At 40.5% G+C, this 15094-nt stretch overlaps 2 protein-coding genes across 4 annotated transcripts in view; both read left to right on the top strand.

Moving 5' to 3' along the window:
• LOC147048321 (protein unc-13 homolog B-like) overlaps positions 1-14584 on the top strand; it is a 34042-nt gene extending 19458 nt beyond the window's left edge. Inside the window, exons 13-47 of one of the 3 annotated variants that reach the window (XM_085925975.1) lie at positions 3594-3640; positions 3817-3898; positions 4887-4961; positions 5049-5268; positions 5342-5569; positions 5641-5782; positions 5995-6164; positions 6641-6756; positions 6824-6987; positions 7075-7225; positions 7352-7420; positions 7521-7610; positions 7821-7958; positions 8058-8188; positions 8294-8379; positions 8486-8612; positions 8687-8783; positions 8855-8998; positions 9082-9159; positions 9263-9340; positions 9562-9618; positions 9855-9881; positions 9975-10025; positions 10291-10305; positions 10403-10423; positions 11018-11106; positions 11199-11345; positions 11429-11552; positions 11635-11688; positions 11754-11831; positions 11923-12070; positions 12194-12250; positions 12448-12540; positions 12627-12786; positions 12849-14584. In XM_085925975.1, the coding sequence (XP_085782101.1) occupies positions 3594-3640; positions 3817-3898; positions 4887-4961; positions 5049-5268; positions 5342-5569; positions 5641-5782; positions 5995-6164; positions 6641-6756; positions 6824-6987; positions 7075-7225; positions 7352-7420; positions 7521-7610; positions 7821-7958; positions 8058-8188; positions 8294-8379; positions 8486-8612; positions 8687-8783; positions 8855-8998; positions 9082-9159; positions 9263-9340; positions 9562-9618; positions 9855-9881; positions 9975-10025; positions 10291-10305; positions 10403-10423; positions 11018-11106; positions 11199-11345; positions 11429-11552; positions 11635-11688; positions 11754-11831; positions 11923-12070; positions 12194-12250; positions 12448-12540; positions 12627-12786; positions 12849-13134 (3840 nt within the window). In that variant the 3' untranslated portion in view covers positions 13135-14584. Of the gene's footprint in view, positions 1-3593; positions 3641-3816; positions 3899-4886; positions 4962-5048; positions 5269-5341; positions 5570-5640; positions 5783-5994; positions 6165-6640; positions 6757-6823; positions 6988-7074; positions 7226-7351; positions 7421-7520; positions 7611-7820; positions 8189-8293; positions 8380-8485; positions 8613-8686; positions 8784-8854; positions 8999-9081; positions 9160-9262; positions 9341-9561; positions 9619-9854; positions 9882-9974; positions 10026-10290; positions 10306-10402; positions 10424-11017; positions 11107-11198; positions 11346-11428; positions 11553-11634; positions 11689-11753; positions 11832-11922; positions 12071-12193; positions 12251-12447; positions 12541-12626; positions 12787-12848 lie in introns of all 3 variants that reach the window. The other 2 variants (XM_085925977.1, XM_085925976.1) reach the window with 2 other exon arrangements.
• Positions 376-3445, top strand: LOC147048322 (uncharacterized). Its single transcript, XM_085925978.1, has 3 exons — positions 376-1013; positions 1134-3085; positions 3169-3445. The coding sequence occupies exons 2-3, from the start codon at positions 1225-1227 to the stop codon at positions 3219-3221; spliced, it is 1914 nt and encodes a 637-aa protein (XP_085782104.1). The 5' UTR covers positions 376-1013; positions 1134-1224; the 3' UTR covers positions 3222-3445.
• Positions 14585-15094: the final 510 nt, after the last annotated feature.

The following is a 15094-nucleotide window of genomic DNA, read 5'->3' as shown; positions in this document are numbered from 1 at the left end:
TTGTGCACTTTCTTATATAACTTGTAAAAAAAAGTGGCTGGGCAGGTTTAGCCACTGCTCAACTCTTTAGCTCCAAGAAGAATAATATAATCTATTTTCATATTCTATTGTACTCTTATTATGAGATTATTGTTTCATGGGAAGTGAAATACAAACGCAATGCTGAGTAAATTAGGAATGTGGCAGAACCAGACACAGAAGTAAACGTTGAGGCTGTGCATCGACACTACCTCGAATCGTCTTTGTGTTGAATTACACTGCCAGAGGGAGTGAGAAAGCGTGCAAAAGGGCGAGGGGTGGGGGGGGGGGTCGAGATAGCAACATTATCATGTGATGTCTAAACTGCATCCCCTCACTTGTCCGATTTAACAATCCAGCGGTACCGATGAGGAAACTGTCCTCAACAAGTTTAGGAATATATTTTTTTAAATCGGGCACAGCAAGAAATTCAAACACGTGTGAACCGTATAGTCGCATCAATTCATGAAATGGATCAGGTGTGATGATGCTGGATCAGGATCTTCCTCCTATTTTTCTTCTCCTACTACAAGGTAAGGATTTTTTTTAATATGTTAAGTTACAGATTTTCAGATACATTTATTTAAGATACATATTATATTTATCTGTAACATGTTAATTGTCATTGTTTAATGTTAATTATTAGGCAAGTTTAGACAGAACATTGGATAGCAGATGTATCTAAATGATGTCTATAAATTAACAAATTAGCATTCAATATTTAATTTGACTGGCTCAAAATAATTTGAATTGGAAAGATTTAATGTCATACAATAAAATTGTATTTTACTTTTATACTGATCGGTGTTCACTCTGGTATCTAGAAAGGGTCGGACCGGAGCGATCCGGTATAGCAGCTGGTAACGTTGAAACAGGACACGAAGAGCAGAGATTTGATCCGTCATCTAATTGCTGTGATTCCAAAGCGTTGCAATTACAGAGATCGAAGCAGCTGCATGCAAGTTGTTAGCAAGTTGTCGTCACAGAGAGTGCAGGCAAGCCTATTGTATATTGTTCATACCAGAGTTTTCTAGATTTGAAATTGTATTTTGCTTATTCTCATAACCCAGATTAGAAATCATGAAACTGATTCTCTTTGGTCTGATTATTGCCAGGCACTGAAGATGATTGCTAACACCAAACTCAGGATGCATTACTGGGGAATGACAATATTCTTTGGAAATAGCTAGTCACGAGTGTTACTTCATGGAGATGTTCCCCAACGGACGCCTCGATGGACAAGATGAGCACAACCTGGAAGAGCGTGACGTTCTTCCGCAATCACTCATGATGGAACACAGCTTGAATATACCGCAAGTAAACTACAAACTAGAGTCCAATCAGTCCGTTAGCCAATCACGGCGAAACAGCCGTTCTGATTGTGAGTGTGCTATGGAGGAAACGCTACCCCAGATAATAAAAAAGCTCCACATTGAAGACGTTAAACAAGATGAGGAGCAAGGTTCTAATAATCTAGTGGATCATATCCTGAAAGAGCTCAAAGGCATAAATAAGATCCAGGAGGAAATATCAGACCTCAGGCAGTACTTAACATCCGTGCGAGGCTCAGTGGACGAAGTGTCGTGTTGCGTTGACGCGGTCCTAAGTGAAATTGGTGAGTTATACTCCGGCGCTTCAGCTGCACCTTACTCGAGTCCACTTTCTCAAAGTCACAGAATCAGGCGAGGAAGCTTGGGAAGACAGAACGCTGTGACGTCACCTCTCAAGAGACCGACTGCTCCACTGTCTGATTGCAAAAAAACATCTCACGGACCTTCCAAGCAATCGATTGGCGGTCAAATTACACTCCAATCAAACCAACAACCAATTCAGGACAAAGAATTACAAAGCTCAAATATACAGGAGCTTTTTCGTCTTCCTCAATGCCAGGACTACCAACGTAACCACTCTTTGACATCCTGTGACTGCTCTGGGTCAGGATTTCTTTGTATTAACCCAGAAAATGACAGGTGGCCTTCTGATTATCAACACTTCAGTACTTGTGGAGAAGGAGGTTGGATCGAGAGTGAACCCTCCTATGGGAATAGTGAAGAGCCACATATTTGGGACGACTGTTGTCCAGAGACACAAAGCAACACACCAGGTCATTCTTCAGGCGCTAGTTCGGAACACCTCTCATTACTTTTTGGAATTCATTACAACTCCCCCGCATGTTCTGCTAGTTTGGACAAATGTCAAAATACAGAAGGTAGGTGCTCTTCTATTAGTGGGAGTTGCTCCAATATCTTGTTGACAGACTGTGATGGTGGGGACCTGTGTGATGATTACACATCATCTGGAGACACTCTTGAACTTGGATCAGGACAAAGTTTGGACCAGGATTGGACAGATCACAGCATCTCAAAAGATGATGGCGGAGAATCTGTGTCACAACATTCTTTAGAGGTTTCTTCCACTTTAGGATTGGATCTTGGGACTTTTAGCAAGGCTGTGCTAAGTTTCAGGTCTTCTGTCAAGGGGGCTTGGAAAATGTTTGAAGGCCTCAACCCTGACGATTTGGATGATGATATCTCGGAGGCATCTCTGCCTGTCATTACACAGACAGATGTGTCCAACAATCACACTCCATGTGTCCCCACAAAGGAGGTCAGTGACGTTTCAGGTGTTCAGGATCCTGGAGGGATATCGGACAAACCGTCATGTTCCATCCAATCATTGGAGCAAGAGTCTGGCCATTCTCTGTCCACCGTAACAGACAGAAGTAATGAAGAGATTTTTCAAATCAAAGAAGAATATCAAAGTAATTCAGAAATGCCCGACCTTTATCTTAACCCAAACGATTCCCCAGTCATCCAAGATGAGACTCCGTTGGATGCATTGCCCAGTTCCGATGAAGTACCCTTCAGTTGTCCTCCTGAAAACATGATGGAGGAGGTTGGAAAACCTCTCGATTCCGATCACAAAGCACGTATAGCTAACTTTCAGCGCATTCTTCGAGAAAAGAAGCAGATTCATCAGAGGCTTTCCCAGTCTACTCAAGGGTCTCAAGGGTCTTGTAGTTCTCAAGGTTCTCAAGGATTTCGATCTCAGGAGACGTGTATTAAAGGTAATACCGGAATTTGAAAATTAAATGTCTTCCAATTTTGATTGAAAATCTTTCTCATGAGATGTTCATGACTTTCTTCACAGAGACTGTGCAAGAAGAAAATCAGGTTGCTCCAATTCTGTTGGCTCCATATTAAAAAAATATTTGTGTGCTGTATGTTTTTATTTTTGCCATCAGCTTTTGTTTACTGCAAATATGGCTCCATAACACTGTTGGAAGTCTTAACATAAAAACTTTTTGGGGGATTATTTTGGTGACTGTGAAACCATTTGTATGATAAAATATTTCAACAAATGTTTGTGAAAATATTTTTTTATCATTATTTATTTTATCATTAAACATATCCCTGTAGAGGGGTGGAAACCTGTGCTTCAACCCAGTTCATTTCTTTCTTTGTGGCAAATATTAAACTAACCAAATGCATGTTTCATTACTCCTTTCATCTCAAATGAATGAAATGATTTACATTTTGTAAATGGTCTAACAGCTTGTGTTTTTAATCTTGCAGGTTTGTCATGATGAACCCAGTGTAAGACAGGCCTGGGTAAAACCAGGGTAAGTCAAACAGCATCGTGGAGAAATGTGGTGACTTCACATGAATCGCTGCGAATTATAGTCTAATATAAAATAAAATGTGTTCATTACATTATGGTGTTTGTCCTTTTAAATCTACAAATTACATAAAATAAATTTTTGCAATAATGGTGTTTTTTTTTTTTTGTGGAGAACAGTGGTGGACCAGGGCTTTATGGGATTGATAGCATGCCAGACCTTCGTCAAAAGAAGAAAAAGATCGCCTTGGTTAGCGATGTGGTCAGTATAAGCATTTTTTTGTTCTTTTTAAATATATTTATTCTTGTACATGTTCTTTTTACTGCATGTTTTGTGTCTTTGTGAGTTCATCTTCCTGTTTGGGAGAGCAGCTATTTATTGGTTTTGGGGGATTTGATTAGAGTCTTATCATTGAAACGCATTTGAAAGCAAGCTGCTAATTGTTCTCTCCCTCCTCTCTTAAACCTGAAACTATCCCCCACAACTCTCTTGAATGCATTCTCTCTGCCTGGTCAGGCTATGGTAAGTTATTAGAATCCAGTAAACTAACAAGTTGGATAAACAAAACACTACTCGCTTCAATTTCTTATAACTGCAGCATGATTTTTTTTCTATCTAATTGGCGAATCCATGTTAATTGGAAATGATAACATTTGCATGCTTATTTCCTATGACACTGGTCAACAGCAAATTTTAATCCGAGATGGATTCATGTGACCCTAAATTTATTTTTGACACGATAAAACTTTAGGATATTTTCAGTTTTGTTTCACGTATTATTATTATTATTATTATTAAAATCTAATGTACATCTTTGGAATCAGTGCAACAAAGTTAATCTCTGAAGGAAAAACGTAATAATTTGTTGACCAGTGTTTGATATTTTTTTTTTGTAACGGCATGAATAATTTTGCCAGCGTGTTCACGGGCTCGCCGCTTTCCTCAAAACGTTAACTAACACTCTTGCGGCTCTTTGTTTTTTATATCCAACTTAACACTTTGTTGTAATCCTCTCTTCAGTAGTTCCTTTAAACTCATAGTTCTCACTTTGGCTTTTTGACCATTGGGTGAAAATGACTAAACAAACCAACTGACAACCCTTTTTGAAGTTCCACCTCATTCAAAACAATGGCCTCCACTTTCGTAATATCTCACAGTTTGCCCTGGTTGTGGGTTATTAATATATAAATATCCGTATACATTTTTTTGTTCATTTATATCATACCCTAACATTCTATCTGTTCTCCAGTCCCTTGTCCAAGCCCGTAAGGCAGGCATCGCATCTGCGTTGGCTGCGAGATCTTCCATCAAGGATGAGGAGCTGGTAAGTGCTGCAAAAATAAAATCGGGGTTAAGATTTGACGCAATCATTCTGTTCATCGTCTTTTTCTGCCCCACATTCCTAAAACAGAAAAACCACGTGTACAAGAAGACCCTCCAAGCACTCATCTACCCAATATCATGCACCACGCCTCATAACTTTGAAGTGTGGACCGCCACAACACCCACATATTGTTATGAATGTGAGGGGCTGCTGTGGGGAATCGCACGGCAGGGTGTTCGCTGCTCCGAGTGTGGCGTCAAGTGTCACGAAAAGTGTCAGGAACTGCTCAACGCTGACTGTTTACAACGTGAGTACACTTTGGTATTTTCTCGTACTTTTCATGACATAGCTCACAGATTTTTCAACCGGTTCATAATTAGGTGCTGCCGAGAAGAGTTCTAAGCACGGCGCTGAGGACCGTACGCAAAATATCATCATGGCAATGAAAGACAGAATGAAAATCAGGGAAAGGAATAAACCGGAAATTTTTGAACTTATCAGGGAAGTTTTTATCATCAGCAAAACATCCCATTCGCAACACATGAAGGCAATCAAACAAAGCGTACTGGACGGTACGTCAAAGTGGTCTGCCAAGGTCACCATCACAGGTATGTCCGTCATTTTCAAATCAAATATTTGATTTCACACAAAAGAAATGACTTTTTTTTTTTTTTCCTAGTTGTTTGTGCACAAGGACTTCAGGCAAAGGATAAGACGGGATCCAGTGATCCATATGTCACCGTTCAGGTGGGCAAGACAAAGAAGAGAACCAAAACAATATATGGCAACCTCAATCCAGTGTGGGAGGAGAAGTATCATTTGTGAGTAACACTTATGTGTTATAATCCTCAATTTTCTGACCATAAGATGCACCAAATAATAAAGTGAAGTCTCAATGAAAATGAGTATTTTTTTTTATTTTATTGTCAATTTTTGGGAATATTAAAAGATTTCAAGTGTGCCTTATTGTCAGAAAAATACGGTAATTAAATTTCAGATACTGTATTTATTGATTCCTATTTATTTCCCTTAGCGAATGCCACAATTCATCAGACAGAATCAAGGTGCGCGTGTGGGATGAGGACGATGACATCAAGTCAAGAGTCAAGCAGCGTCTTAAGAGAGAATCTGACGATTTCCTTGGCCAGAGTATTATTGAAGTCCGAACACTGAGTGGAGAAATGGACGTCTGGTACAATTTAGGTGAGTGTGTTTACAATACTTGGAAATTAACATACCAAGCTCGCACGACGTGCTCTGCTTATAAAACTTTTGGAACAGGAAGAAATAAAGTCAATGAAATTCTGGTACATTTAACACGGTGTCCCTGTTCTTTCTCCATCATCTGCTCCAAAGTATCCCCCCCCCGCCACCACCTTTTCCTTCTCCTCCTTATGTGTGATTATCAAGCAGCAGTCCTTGAGTTAAAAACCGACCGTTCCCAACGACATGTATGAATTACCCTTAATGGTGAGCCTGTCAGAGTAAATAGCAGGGGGTGAAATCGCAAGACTCTCCGCCTACAGAAAAGCCCCCCCCCGCTCATGTCTTCAGTGAGCACCCCCCCACCACCTCACTTTGGAAAGCTTTTATTAGTAGCTACTGGGTGCTCAACAACTCCATCAAATACTGACATGATGTGTAAATCGACTGTTGACCAAGTTTGTGTTAAATTACAGAGAAGAGGACGGACAAGTCAGCCGTGTCCGGGGCCATCCGCCTCCAAATCAATGTGGAAATTAAAGGGGAGGAGAAGGTGGCTCCATACCATGTGCAGTATACCTGTTTGCATGAGGTAATAGATTACTGTCATCGCTGTATTTCAAGGAACATAACTCATAACAATTTCTGTTCCTTTCTAGAACCTGTTCCACCACTGTACGGATATCCACGGACGCGGTGTGGTGAAAATCCCCGAGGCCCGTGGAGACGACGCATGGAAAGTCTATTACGACGACGTGGCGCAAGATATCGTAGACGAGTTTGCCATGCGTTACGGAATCGAGTCAATCTACCAGGCCATGACGTACGTTTGCGATCAGAAAAGTTCCGTCATACCTCTTAGACATTGCGTAATGGCTTTTTTTTTTTTTTCTAATGTTGCTATTTTCAGGCACTTTGCTTGCCTGTCTTCTAAATACATGTGTCCCGGGGTTCCTGCGGTGATGAGCACGCTGCTCGCCAATATAAATGCCTTCTACGCCCACACAACCGCCTCCACCAATGTGTCCGCCTCCGACCGTTTTGCGGCCTCCAATTTTGGGGTTTGTACTGAAACACAAAACACACATATGTATATATATATTTTTTTTCAGTTATATACAATATTCTTTCACTTTACAGTACAGTATATATTTTTATGAAAACCTTCCATACAATCTGTTCCACAGAAAGAACGCTTTATTAAGCTCCTTGACCAGTTGCACAACTCCTTGCGTATAGACCTCTCTACCTACAGGGTAAGATATTCTATAATATGATGGTTCTTCTCCATCATTTTAGACAAAAGCTGTCAAAGCAATGTATTTTATGTCTATTTCTTTTTTTTTTTTTTTGTAGAACCACTTCCCTGCCAGCAACAAGGATCGCCTCCAGGATTTAAAATCCACTGTGGATCTTTTAACCAGTATCACATTTTTCAGAATGAAGGTAGCCAACACACATTGATTGTATCTGTCAGAATTTGAACTTTGGTGTTATTAATCGATAGATGGATATTTTCCATTGTGATGGGAAAATGAAGCTTCATGAACCAGTTGTTGTATTTTTTGGCTCCTCTAGATGGCATTGTTGATTTAAATCAAGTTTTGTGTGAGGTTATTGTAACTGCTCATGCTTCTTACACCATATGATGATCAGGTCCAGGAATTACAGTCTCCACCCAGAGCCAGCCAAGTCGTCCGAGACTGTGTCAAGGCCTGTCTCAACTCCACCTACGACTACGTCTTCAATAATTGCCACGATCTTTACAGCCAACAGTACCAGCCGGTGGAAATGGTGAGTCACATATTGATTAAACACTCAGTCAATGACCCGGAATGGCTCTATAGTGACACTCAAGTGTGGCTTTTTTTTATTTTTTTATTTCCAATCCAGAACAAGGAAGAGCTCTCTTTGGAAGACCAAGGTCCCAGTATCAAGAACTTGGACTTTTGGCCTAAACTCATTATGCTCATTGTCTCCATTATTGAAGAGGACAGGAACTCCTACACGCCCGTGCTGAACCAGTTAGTAGCTTAACAGAATGGGTTTCAATAAATATTTTGTCCCACTGTTTGGTTGTAATTTGAATTCCTCTATTTATTTGTTGCATTTATTCCCATTCATTTTAGGTTTCCTCAAGAATTGAATGTAGGGAAGGTATCAGCGGAGGTCATGTGGACTTTGTTTGCACAAGACATAAAGTATGCTATGGAAGGTACGTGAGTCGGGTTTAATAAAGTTACACTACCTCTATTTGCAGATTCTGCAAGATTTTATTTATTTATTTATTTTTTAAACTCTGTGCATTTGGTGTCTTCCAGAACATGAAAAACACAGACTGTGTAAAAGTACAGACTACATGAATCTGCACTTCAAAGTGAAATGGCTCTATAACGAGTACGTCAAGGAGCTTCCCAGCTTCAAGGATATCGTTCCAGACTACCCATCGTAAGTCATCGATAAGATGATTCATCGATATCAAAAATGTTCAAAATACTTATTGTGTCCTTTTCTTGGCCTAGATGGTTCTTGCAATTTGTGCTGCAGTGGTTGGATGAAAATGAGGATGTGTCTATGGAATTTATGCACGGAGCTTTAGAGAGAGATAAAAAGGATGGGGTAAGAACATTTCTGGACATTTTTAAGGCGTACTTCTAAAAATCATGCGTCGTAATCTTATTCCAATGCAGTTCCAGCAAACGTCAGAGCACGCTCTCTTCTCCTGCTCGGTGGTGGACATCTTTACTCAACTCAACCAAAGCTTCGAGATCATCAAGAAACTGGAATGCCCTGATCCCAATGTCATGGGGCAATACAGTCGCCGCTTCTCCAAGGTGTGGAGCAGTATTTTGATATCCTATTATGGAACTCCCCTCATTTTCTTAAAAATATTTTTTTTCCTCCTTCATCTTTCCAGACTATTGCCAAAGTTCTTTTGCAGTACAGTGCCATTCTTAACAAGAGTTTTCCTTCCTACATTGACAAGGAGAAGATTGTAAGTTGACATAAATGAATGAAGGATAATCCTGCAATATTTTGAATCTACAGAGTCCATTCTCATCATCTCACTCTCTCCACGTGCTTGTTTCTCCGCATAGCCCTGCGTCCTGATGAATAATGTGCAACAATTGCGAATCCTGTTGGAGAAGATGTTTGAGTGCATGGGTGCCACACAGGTAAGCCTCCATTCGGACAATGACTTTTTTTTAGGTGGCGCTCAAAATAAAATGTCCTCCTGCTCTATCATAATAACTAACCAGTTCCCAAGTGCAAAGCGTGTAAGGAATAAAATTAGTTTTGACCCCCAGCAAATGTGGAGCTTCTTCCGTTTTTTTTCGTGGTATAGTTGGGCATTCTGACTTAAATTTTAACCTGTGTGTTCAATGTACATTTAAAGCAAAATGAGGTGATGGAAGAGGAAGAAGAAGAGGTAGGTTTTCAGCACTTTGTGACAGTGACAAAAAAGGAGGGTGATTTAAAGGCACAAAAGGCTCTGGTGCGTATTTTTGTTAGTGGTGGTTAGATTAACAATTAGATTCATTAGACATAGTGGCTTGTTCGTAGTAAGTGGTAGTGATGGGTTAATGATGCTTCAAATTTGCTTCATGAACCAGTTGTAATTGTTTTACTCCCGTAGATGGAACTGTTGGTTTTAATAAAGGGATTCATGTGTTTTTTTTTCTTTCCTAGTGCAACAATACAATGCCAGCATGTCAGGCAAGTGCCAACATGTCTGTGATGCATGTTTGCATTGGTTATTTTCACTATTGGTTAGGAGACTTAACGTTCTCTTTTCACTGCCTCTGTTAGTTTGAGGAGAGTGAGGAGGAGGAAGAAGAAGGTGACAAAATTCAGGTTGAGGTTTGTTGAAGTCTTTAGTACAGCCCAAATCATTCGTGTGAATTGTTTCCATCCTAATTCTGCTCCCAGTGACATTAATTCATTGACAGCTGTGGAATTTTTTCAGGCTGTGTAATAACTTTGGATCATTTCTGGTGACCATAGACATCAGTTTTCTTCCAAGACCTTTCCCCAAATCAATTCACTCATTACTTCTTGAACAGCTTTTGCTGACTGTTTTTGCCTTTTCTCAACTCTGCCTCCCCCCCAATATATTTTGCAATAGACTGATGGGGAGAAGGTGGGTGTTCACTGTTATATATTAATTTACAGCATATATTTGAATATGATTATTGTTTAGTGACTAAAATATTGTCTAACATTCATACCACGTTAAGCGGGATACTCCAGTCGAGAAGGTAAGAAGCATGACAAATGATTTGTAAATGCCGTTCCTCCCCTGAAGCCTTCCCTCAGTGCCACCTAGCAAAAAAATGTTTTAATAGCCCTTTAATGTCCCTGTGTATTTCTTACTAGGTCATGATTTTAAAATAATGTGTCCCACAACACCACATTTATTTAGATGATGCCTTTGTACTGTCAGTGGGGTTATTTACAGTATAGATACTTTCCTTTTCCCTTTTATTTCCAATTGAGTGGAAATATTGAGTGATGGAGAAATGAAGCGTAAAATTTGCTTTGTGGACCAGTTGTTCTATTTTTGGTAAGAAATGGCAATTCTCTGTGCTTGCAGCTTAATGTTGAACAGAGTGCTATCGAGAGAAGTCAAAAAATACAACTGGTTCGTGAAGCATATTTGAAGCTTCATTTTCCAATCACTCGAATAATAAAGGCAATCTCAGTTTATTGCTGCATTGCCAACGCTGTATTACAAGAACATGCTTATGTCACATTTCAATACAGCTTGTGAACTATTTCCAAAAAGTGTATTTGAAAGCAATTTTATTTTCATGTTTTTTTGATGAGACTTTTTTTGTATATTTTTTCTGCAGATGGACACCGAGGCAAGTGATCTGCTCAACAACCTGCAGGTGAAGCTGAACAGCGTGCTGGATGAGCTCAGCAGTACATTTGGGAACAGGTAGCAAATCTCTGGCCACATTTCAAAGCGCCTACGGAGGCTCCACGCTCCATCGCACGTGCACTCATGCCGACTTCCTTGTAAAACGGCAGTTTCCAGAGCCGTATCAACGACTGCATGCGTCAGATGGCGTCTCTGCTGTACCAGATAAAAGGGCCACTCAACGCAAACACCAAAAGCCAGGTGGAGGCCGACTCTGATAACATGCTACGGCCTCTTATGGATTTCCTGGATGGGAAGTAAGTGGTTACGCTTGCCTCGATGTGCCGTAACGGACCGGAACATTCAAACGCATTTTTCTTCTGTGCCTGGAATTGCGTAGATTGATGCTGTTTGCCACCATTTGTGAGAAGACCGTTTTGAAGCGTGTGCTCAAGGAGCTGTGGAGGATTGTGATGGTCAACCTGGAGAAAACGATTGTTCTGCCTCGGGGCACCGACACCTTTGTAAGTTTTACATTTCATTTTGTTTTTGTTATGATGCATTTTTTTGGAGTTACAGTTACCAAGATCATTTTGCATTTTTCAGGGTGCGCAGATACTCTCAGCCGCAAAGGAGCTCGGCCAACTTTCCAAACTCAAAGTAAGAAGTTATTTCAAATATAGTGACTCGACTTTTTAATTAGTCTAATTTGGCTTCTTGTGCAGGATCATATGGCGGGCGAGGCAAAGAGTCTGTCTCCACGGCAGTGTGCCGTTATGGATGTTGCACTGGACACCATTAAGGTCCGATGACGTAACCTGGCTCCACAAGACCTAACATCTGCTTATGAAAAAAAAAAATCTGAAGATTCATAAACGTGTTGTTTTTCCTCAGCAATATTTCCATGCGGGAGGAAATGGTCTGAAGAAGGCCTTTCTGGAGAAGAGTGCTGAGCTGTCGTCACTCCGCCACACCTTGTCCCTCTACACTCAGACCACTGACACACTCATCAAGACCTTTGTGACCAGTCAACAGGCACAAGGTAAGCAATTAGAAACAAATTTTTCCCCGGATGACGTTATGACCTGTTTCATCTAAAAATGTATACCCCTATAACGCTTGACAAGCTGTTTTCTTTTTATTTCCTGTGCGACGTATGTGCTAGTGCACAATGGAAAGGGTATTAGGTTAACTCCCAATGAAAGAATACAGCCCAGCAGGGGTAGGTTTCATCATCATAGAGCATCTGACCCCCCACCCCACCCCCACCACATCGCTCTGTCACAATGTATTTGTTGTGCCCCTAAAGTGTGTTGACCACAAACACAGCCTTAAAAAAAAAAAGCATCCACATCTCATCCAGACTTTGTCATTTAAAAGCAGCCAAAGTGGGCTAAGTGTGTGTTTGTATTCAAATAGGCTCAGGCGTGTCCAACCCTATCGGTGAGGTGTCCGTCCAGGTTGAGCTCCACACTCATCCCAAAAGTGGAGAACGCAAGGTTTCCGCCAAAGGTCGCACATTACTCACACAACGATGTTGTCATGAAAAAAAATTAAAAAGGTCCGTCATTAATGCTCACTTGTTCTGTTTCTTCCAGTTGTGGCAGCCACTGATTTGAAATGGCAGACCCCTGGAATGTTCCGACCCTTTGTGGAGCTCACCATGATCGGGCCTCACCTCAGTGACAAGAAACGTAAATTCCAGACCAAATCCAAGAACAACAGCTGGTCTCCAAAGTTCAACGAGACATTCCACTTGTGAGTAAAGCAAAGTTCATAGCTGTTCATAGAAAATTCACCATTGCATTTCTTTCTCACAGCGTTCTGGGAAACCAGGATGGTTTCGAGTGCTACGAGCTGCAAGTGTGCGTGAAGGATTACTGCTTCGGTCGAGCCGACCGGGTGGTGGGCTTGTCTGTGATCCAGCTGAGGGACATCATGGAGAAGGGCAACTGCGCCTGCTGGTGCCCACTGGCTTCGTGCATCCACATGGATGACACGGGCCTCACCGCCATGCGGATCTTGTCGCAGCGCACCAATGACGACGTGGCGAAGGAATTTGTGAGGCTTAAATCGGAAACGAGATCGGCCGAAGAAGGGAGATGAGGTGGGGATGAGGATTTCTTCCTCGGTAGACCTTTCTTAACGTAATTGACTATCTTGTGGCACCTGACTAAGGTCGCTCACAGTCCCACTTTGTGTCCCTCAACCTCACAAATTTCACTTGGTTCTTGACCAGCTTTTTTTTTTTTTTTTTTTTTTTTTTTTAAACCTCCGACATTGCAGATGTCGTCAATAGGTTTGATGCCTTACACTCCCAAGTCCAAACTGTGAAAGTGTCAAATGAAGTCAGCTCAAGGTGCACACCTGCGCTTTCCGAGTCGCGTAAAGACGACAATCAATTTCATCTCACACAGTGTCAAAGGCGATGGAATTTTTGAAGCAGAGCTCATTCAGTCGTCTTTTAAGACTTGAATATGTGCCTCCAAATGGCTTCTTTTTATGCCGCAATGTGAAAGATCCCCCGCTTCCTTCGGGACACACTTTAATAATGTCACAATCGAAGTGTATAAAATACTTGGATTCAAAACTCCAACTCCTCAAGCACAGTCATGGTAGGAAAGACCTTTTATTTATTTATTTAATTTTTAAATCATTATTTATTTATTTTGTGCCCATGGTGTACAGTTTTTGCTGCTGCATACTTAATTTGGGACTCAGCAGCACAACGTCTGAGTTCATTTTAAAGTGTTTACTTACTGATGGTTTACATGTTAGAAGGGTGACAAATAAGTTATAGCCTAAATGCGTACATAACAAATGGCGATGCTTCCGTACAGCAAATGTCTTTCACAGTCCGTCGTTTTCAGAAAATAAAAACCGTTGGATAGCTTCCAGGTTTCCAAAAATGTGAAGAAGGATCTATGTCACCCAACCCGATTTGTTGTTTGCTTCTGCTCGTGCTTTTTTATTTTTCACTTGCCTTACTGCGATTGAACATTTTTGTTTCTGTTTTGAACCCTTATTAAATCATGCTCTTCTTTTTGCCTACCTACTGTAAGGTTTTCTACTTTCCATTCCTGTATTCCAATATCCTTTTTTTTCTACTTTTATCGTTTCTACAAATGGTAAATGTTGATATTTTTCTGTCCCTTAATGGTATTATGTATGTATGTATGTGTTTGTGTGTATGCGTAGTGTGTTTTTGGAAACAATGTGACTAAGATATGTTTTTAATTTGATGCTAACATGAATTCATGTGCCATCAAAGTATTTTTTAACTGATGGAGAAATAACGAGTAATGACGGTTGTATTTATTTCGTTTTTTCAATATGAACACCTCGGTGTTGGAGCGATCCTGTTTTTAACACATAATATCCTGGAGAAAGAAACTAGATTAAATATTTTCTGTAATATACTATACATGCTCCTTGTGCCATTTTTTTTATTTTGCATTTTTCTCCACTAGGTTATTGAAAGAGTTGAATTGAATTGTTGCTATGTATATGTTGTCATCTAAACATTCCTATTCATTTTTTATAAAGTCTATGTCTATCAAAACGTGTACCTGATTTTTCTGACAGCCCTTCACGAGATTTTTTAATTTGAATCGTTTTTCAATACCTCTGAAAGGTAAATCAATATTTGAATGATGTTGATAAGTGTAATTGCAAGCAGGCCAAACCATTGCTTGTAATTACCATCGCAACAATTGGTTTACTGCCCATGCTGCGTCAACATCAAGGTCCAAAGATTGCTTCATTATTTACTCACACTCTTAGAGGGGAGTCTCACTGGAATCACCGCTCTTCACTTCTGAACCAAAAATCACTTGACCGGTGGCTCCACTCTCATCACTTCCTCCATCCTGCGGGTCTTTCATCCAGCTGGGAGAACCACCTGGTTCTCAACTCTGGACCAGGCTGCGGTCTGAAAGTCCAAAGTGAGTGCATGCAATGACTTGCTTTTCTTGTTTTCATTTTGTTGTATTCAAATAATTCATTCTTTTTTTTTTCTCCATGCAAATACCAAAATGGGATTTATTTTTGATGTGATATGATTTTT

Source organism: Syngnathus leptorhynchus, chromosome 12 (assembly GCF_054491065.1).
Source record: "Syngnathus leptorhynchus isolate UIUO chromosome 12, UIUO_Slep, whole genome shotgun sequence".
Lineage (NCBI taxonomy): Eukaryota > Metazoa > Chordata > Actinopteri > Syngnathiformes > Syngnathidae > Syngnathus > Syngnathus leptorhynchus.
Note: the sequence above shows the minus strand (reverse complement) of the source record. Positions and strands in the feature narration are given on the sequence as shown.

Bases quoted from the DNA above. Each gene is read 5' to 3' on its own strand.
- LOC147048322 (XM_085925978.1), top strand. From the start codon at position 1,225: ATGGAGATGTTCCCCAACGGACGCCTCGATGGACAAGATGAGCACAAC. The intron at 3,086-3,168 runs GTAATACCGGAA...CTTTCTTCACAG, and splicing joins TCAGGAGACGTGTATTAAAG to AGACTGTGCAAGAAGAAAAT.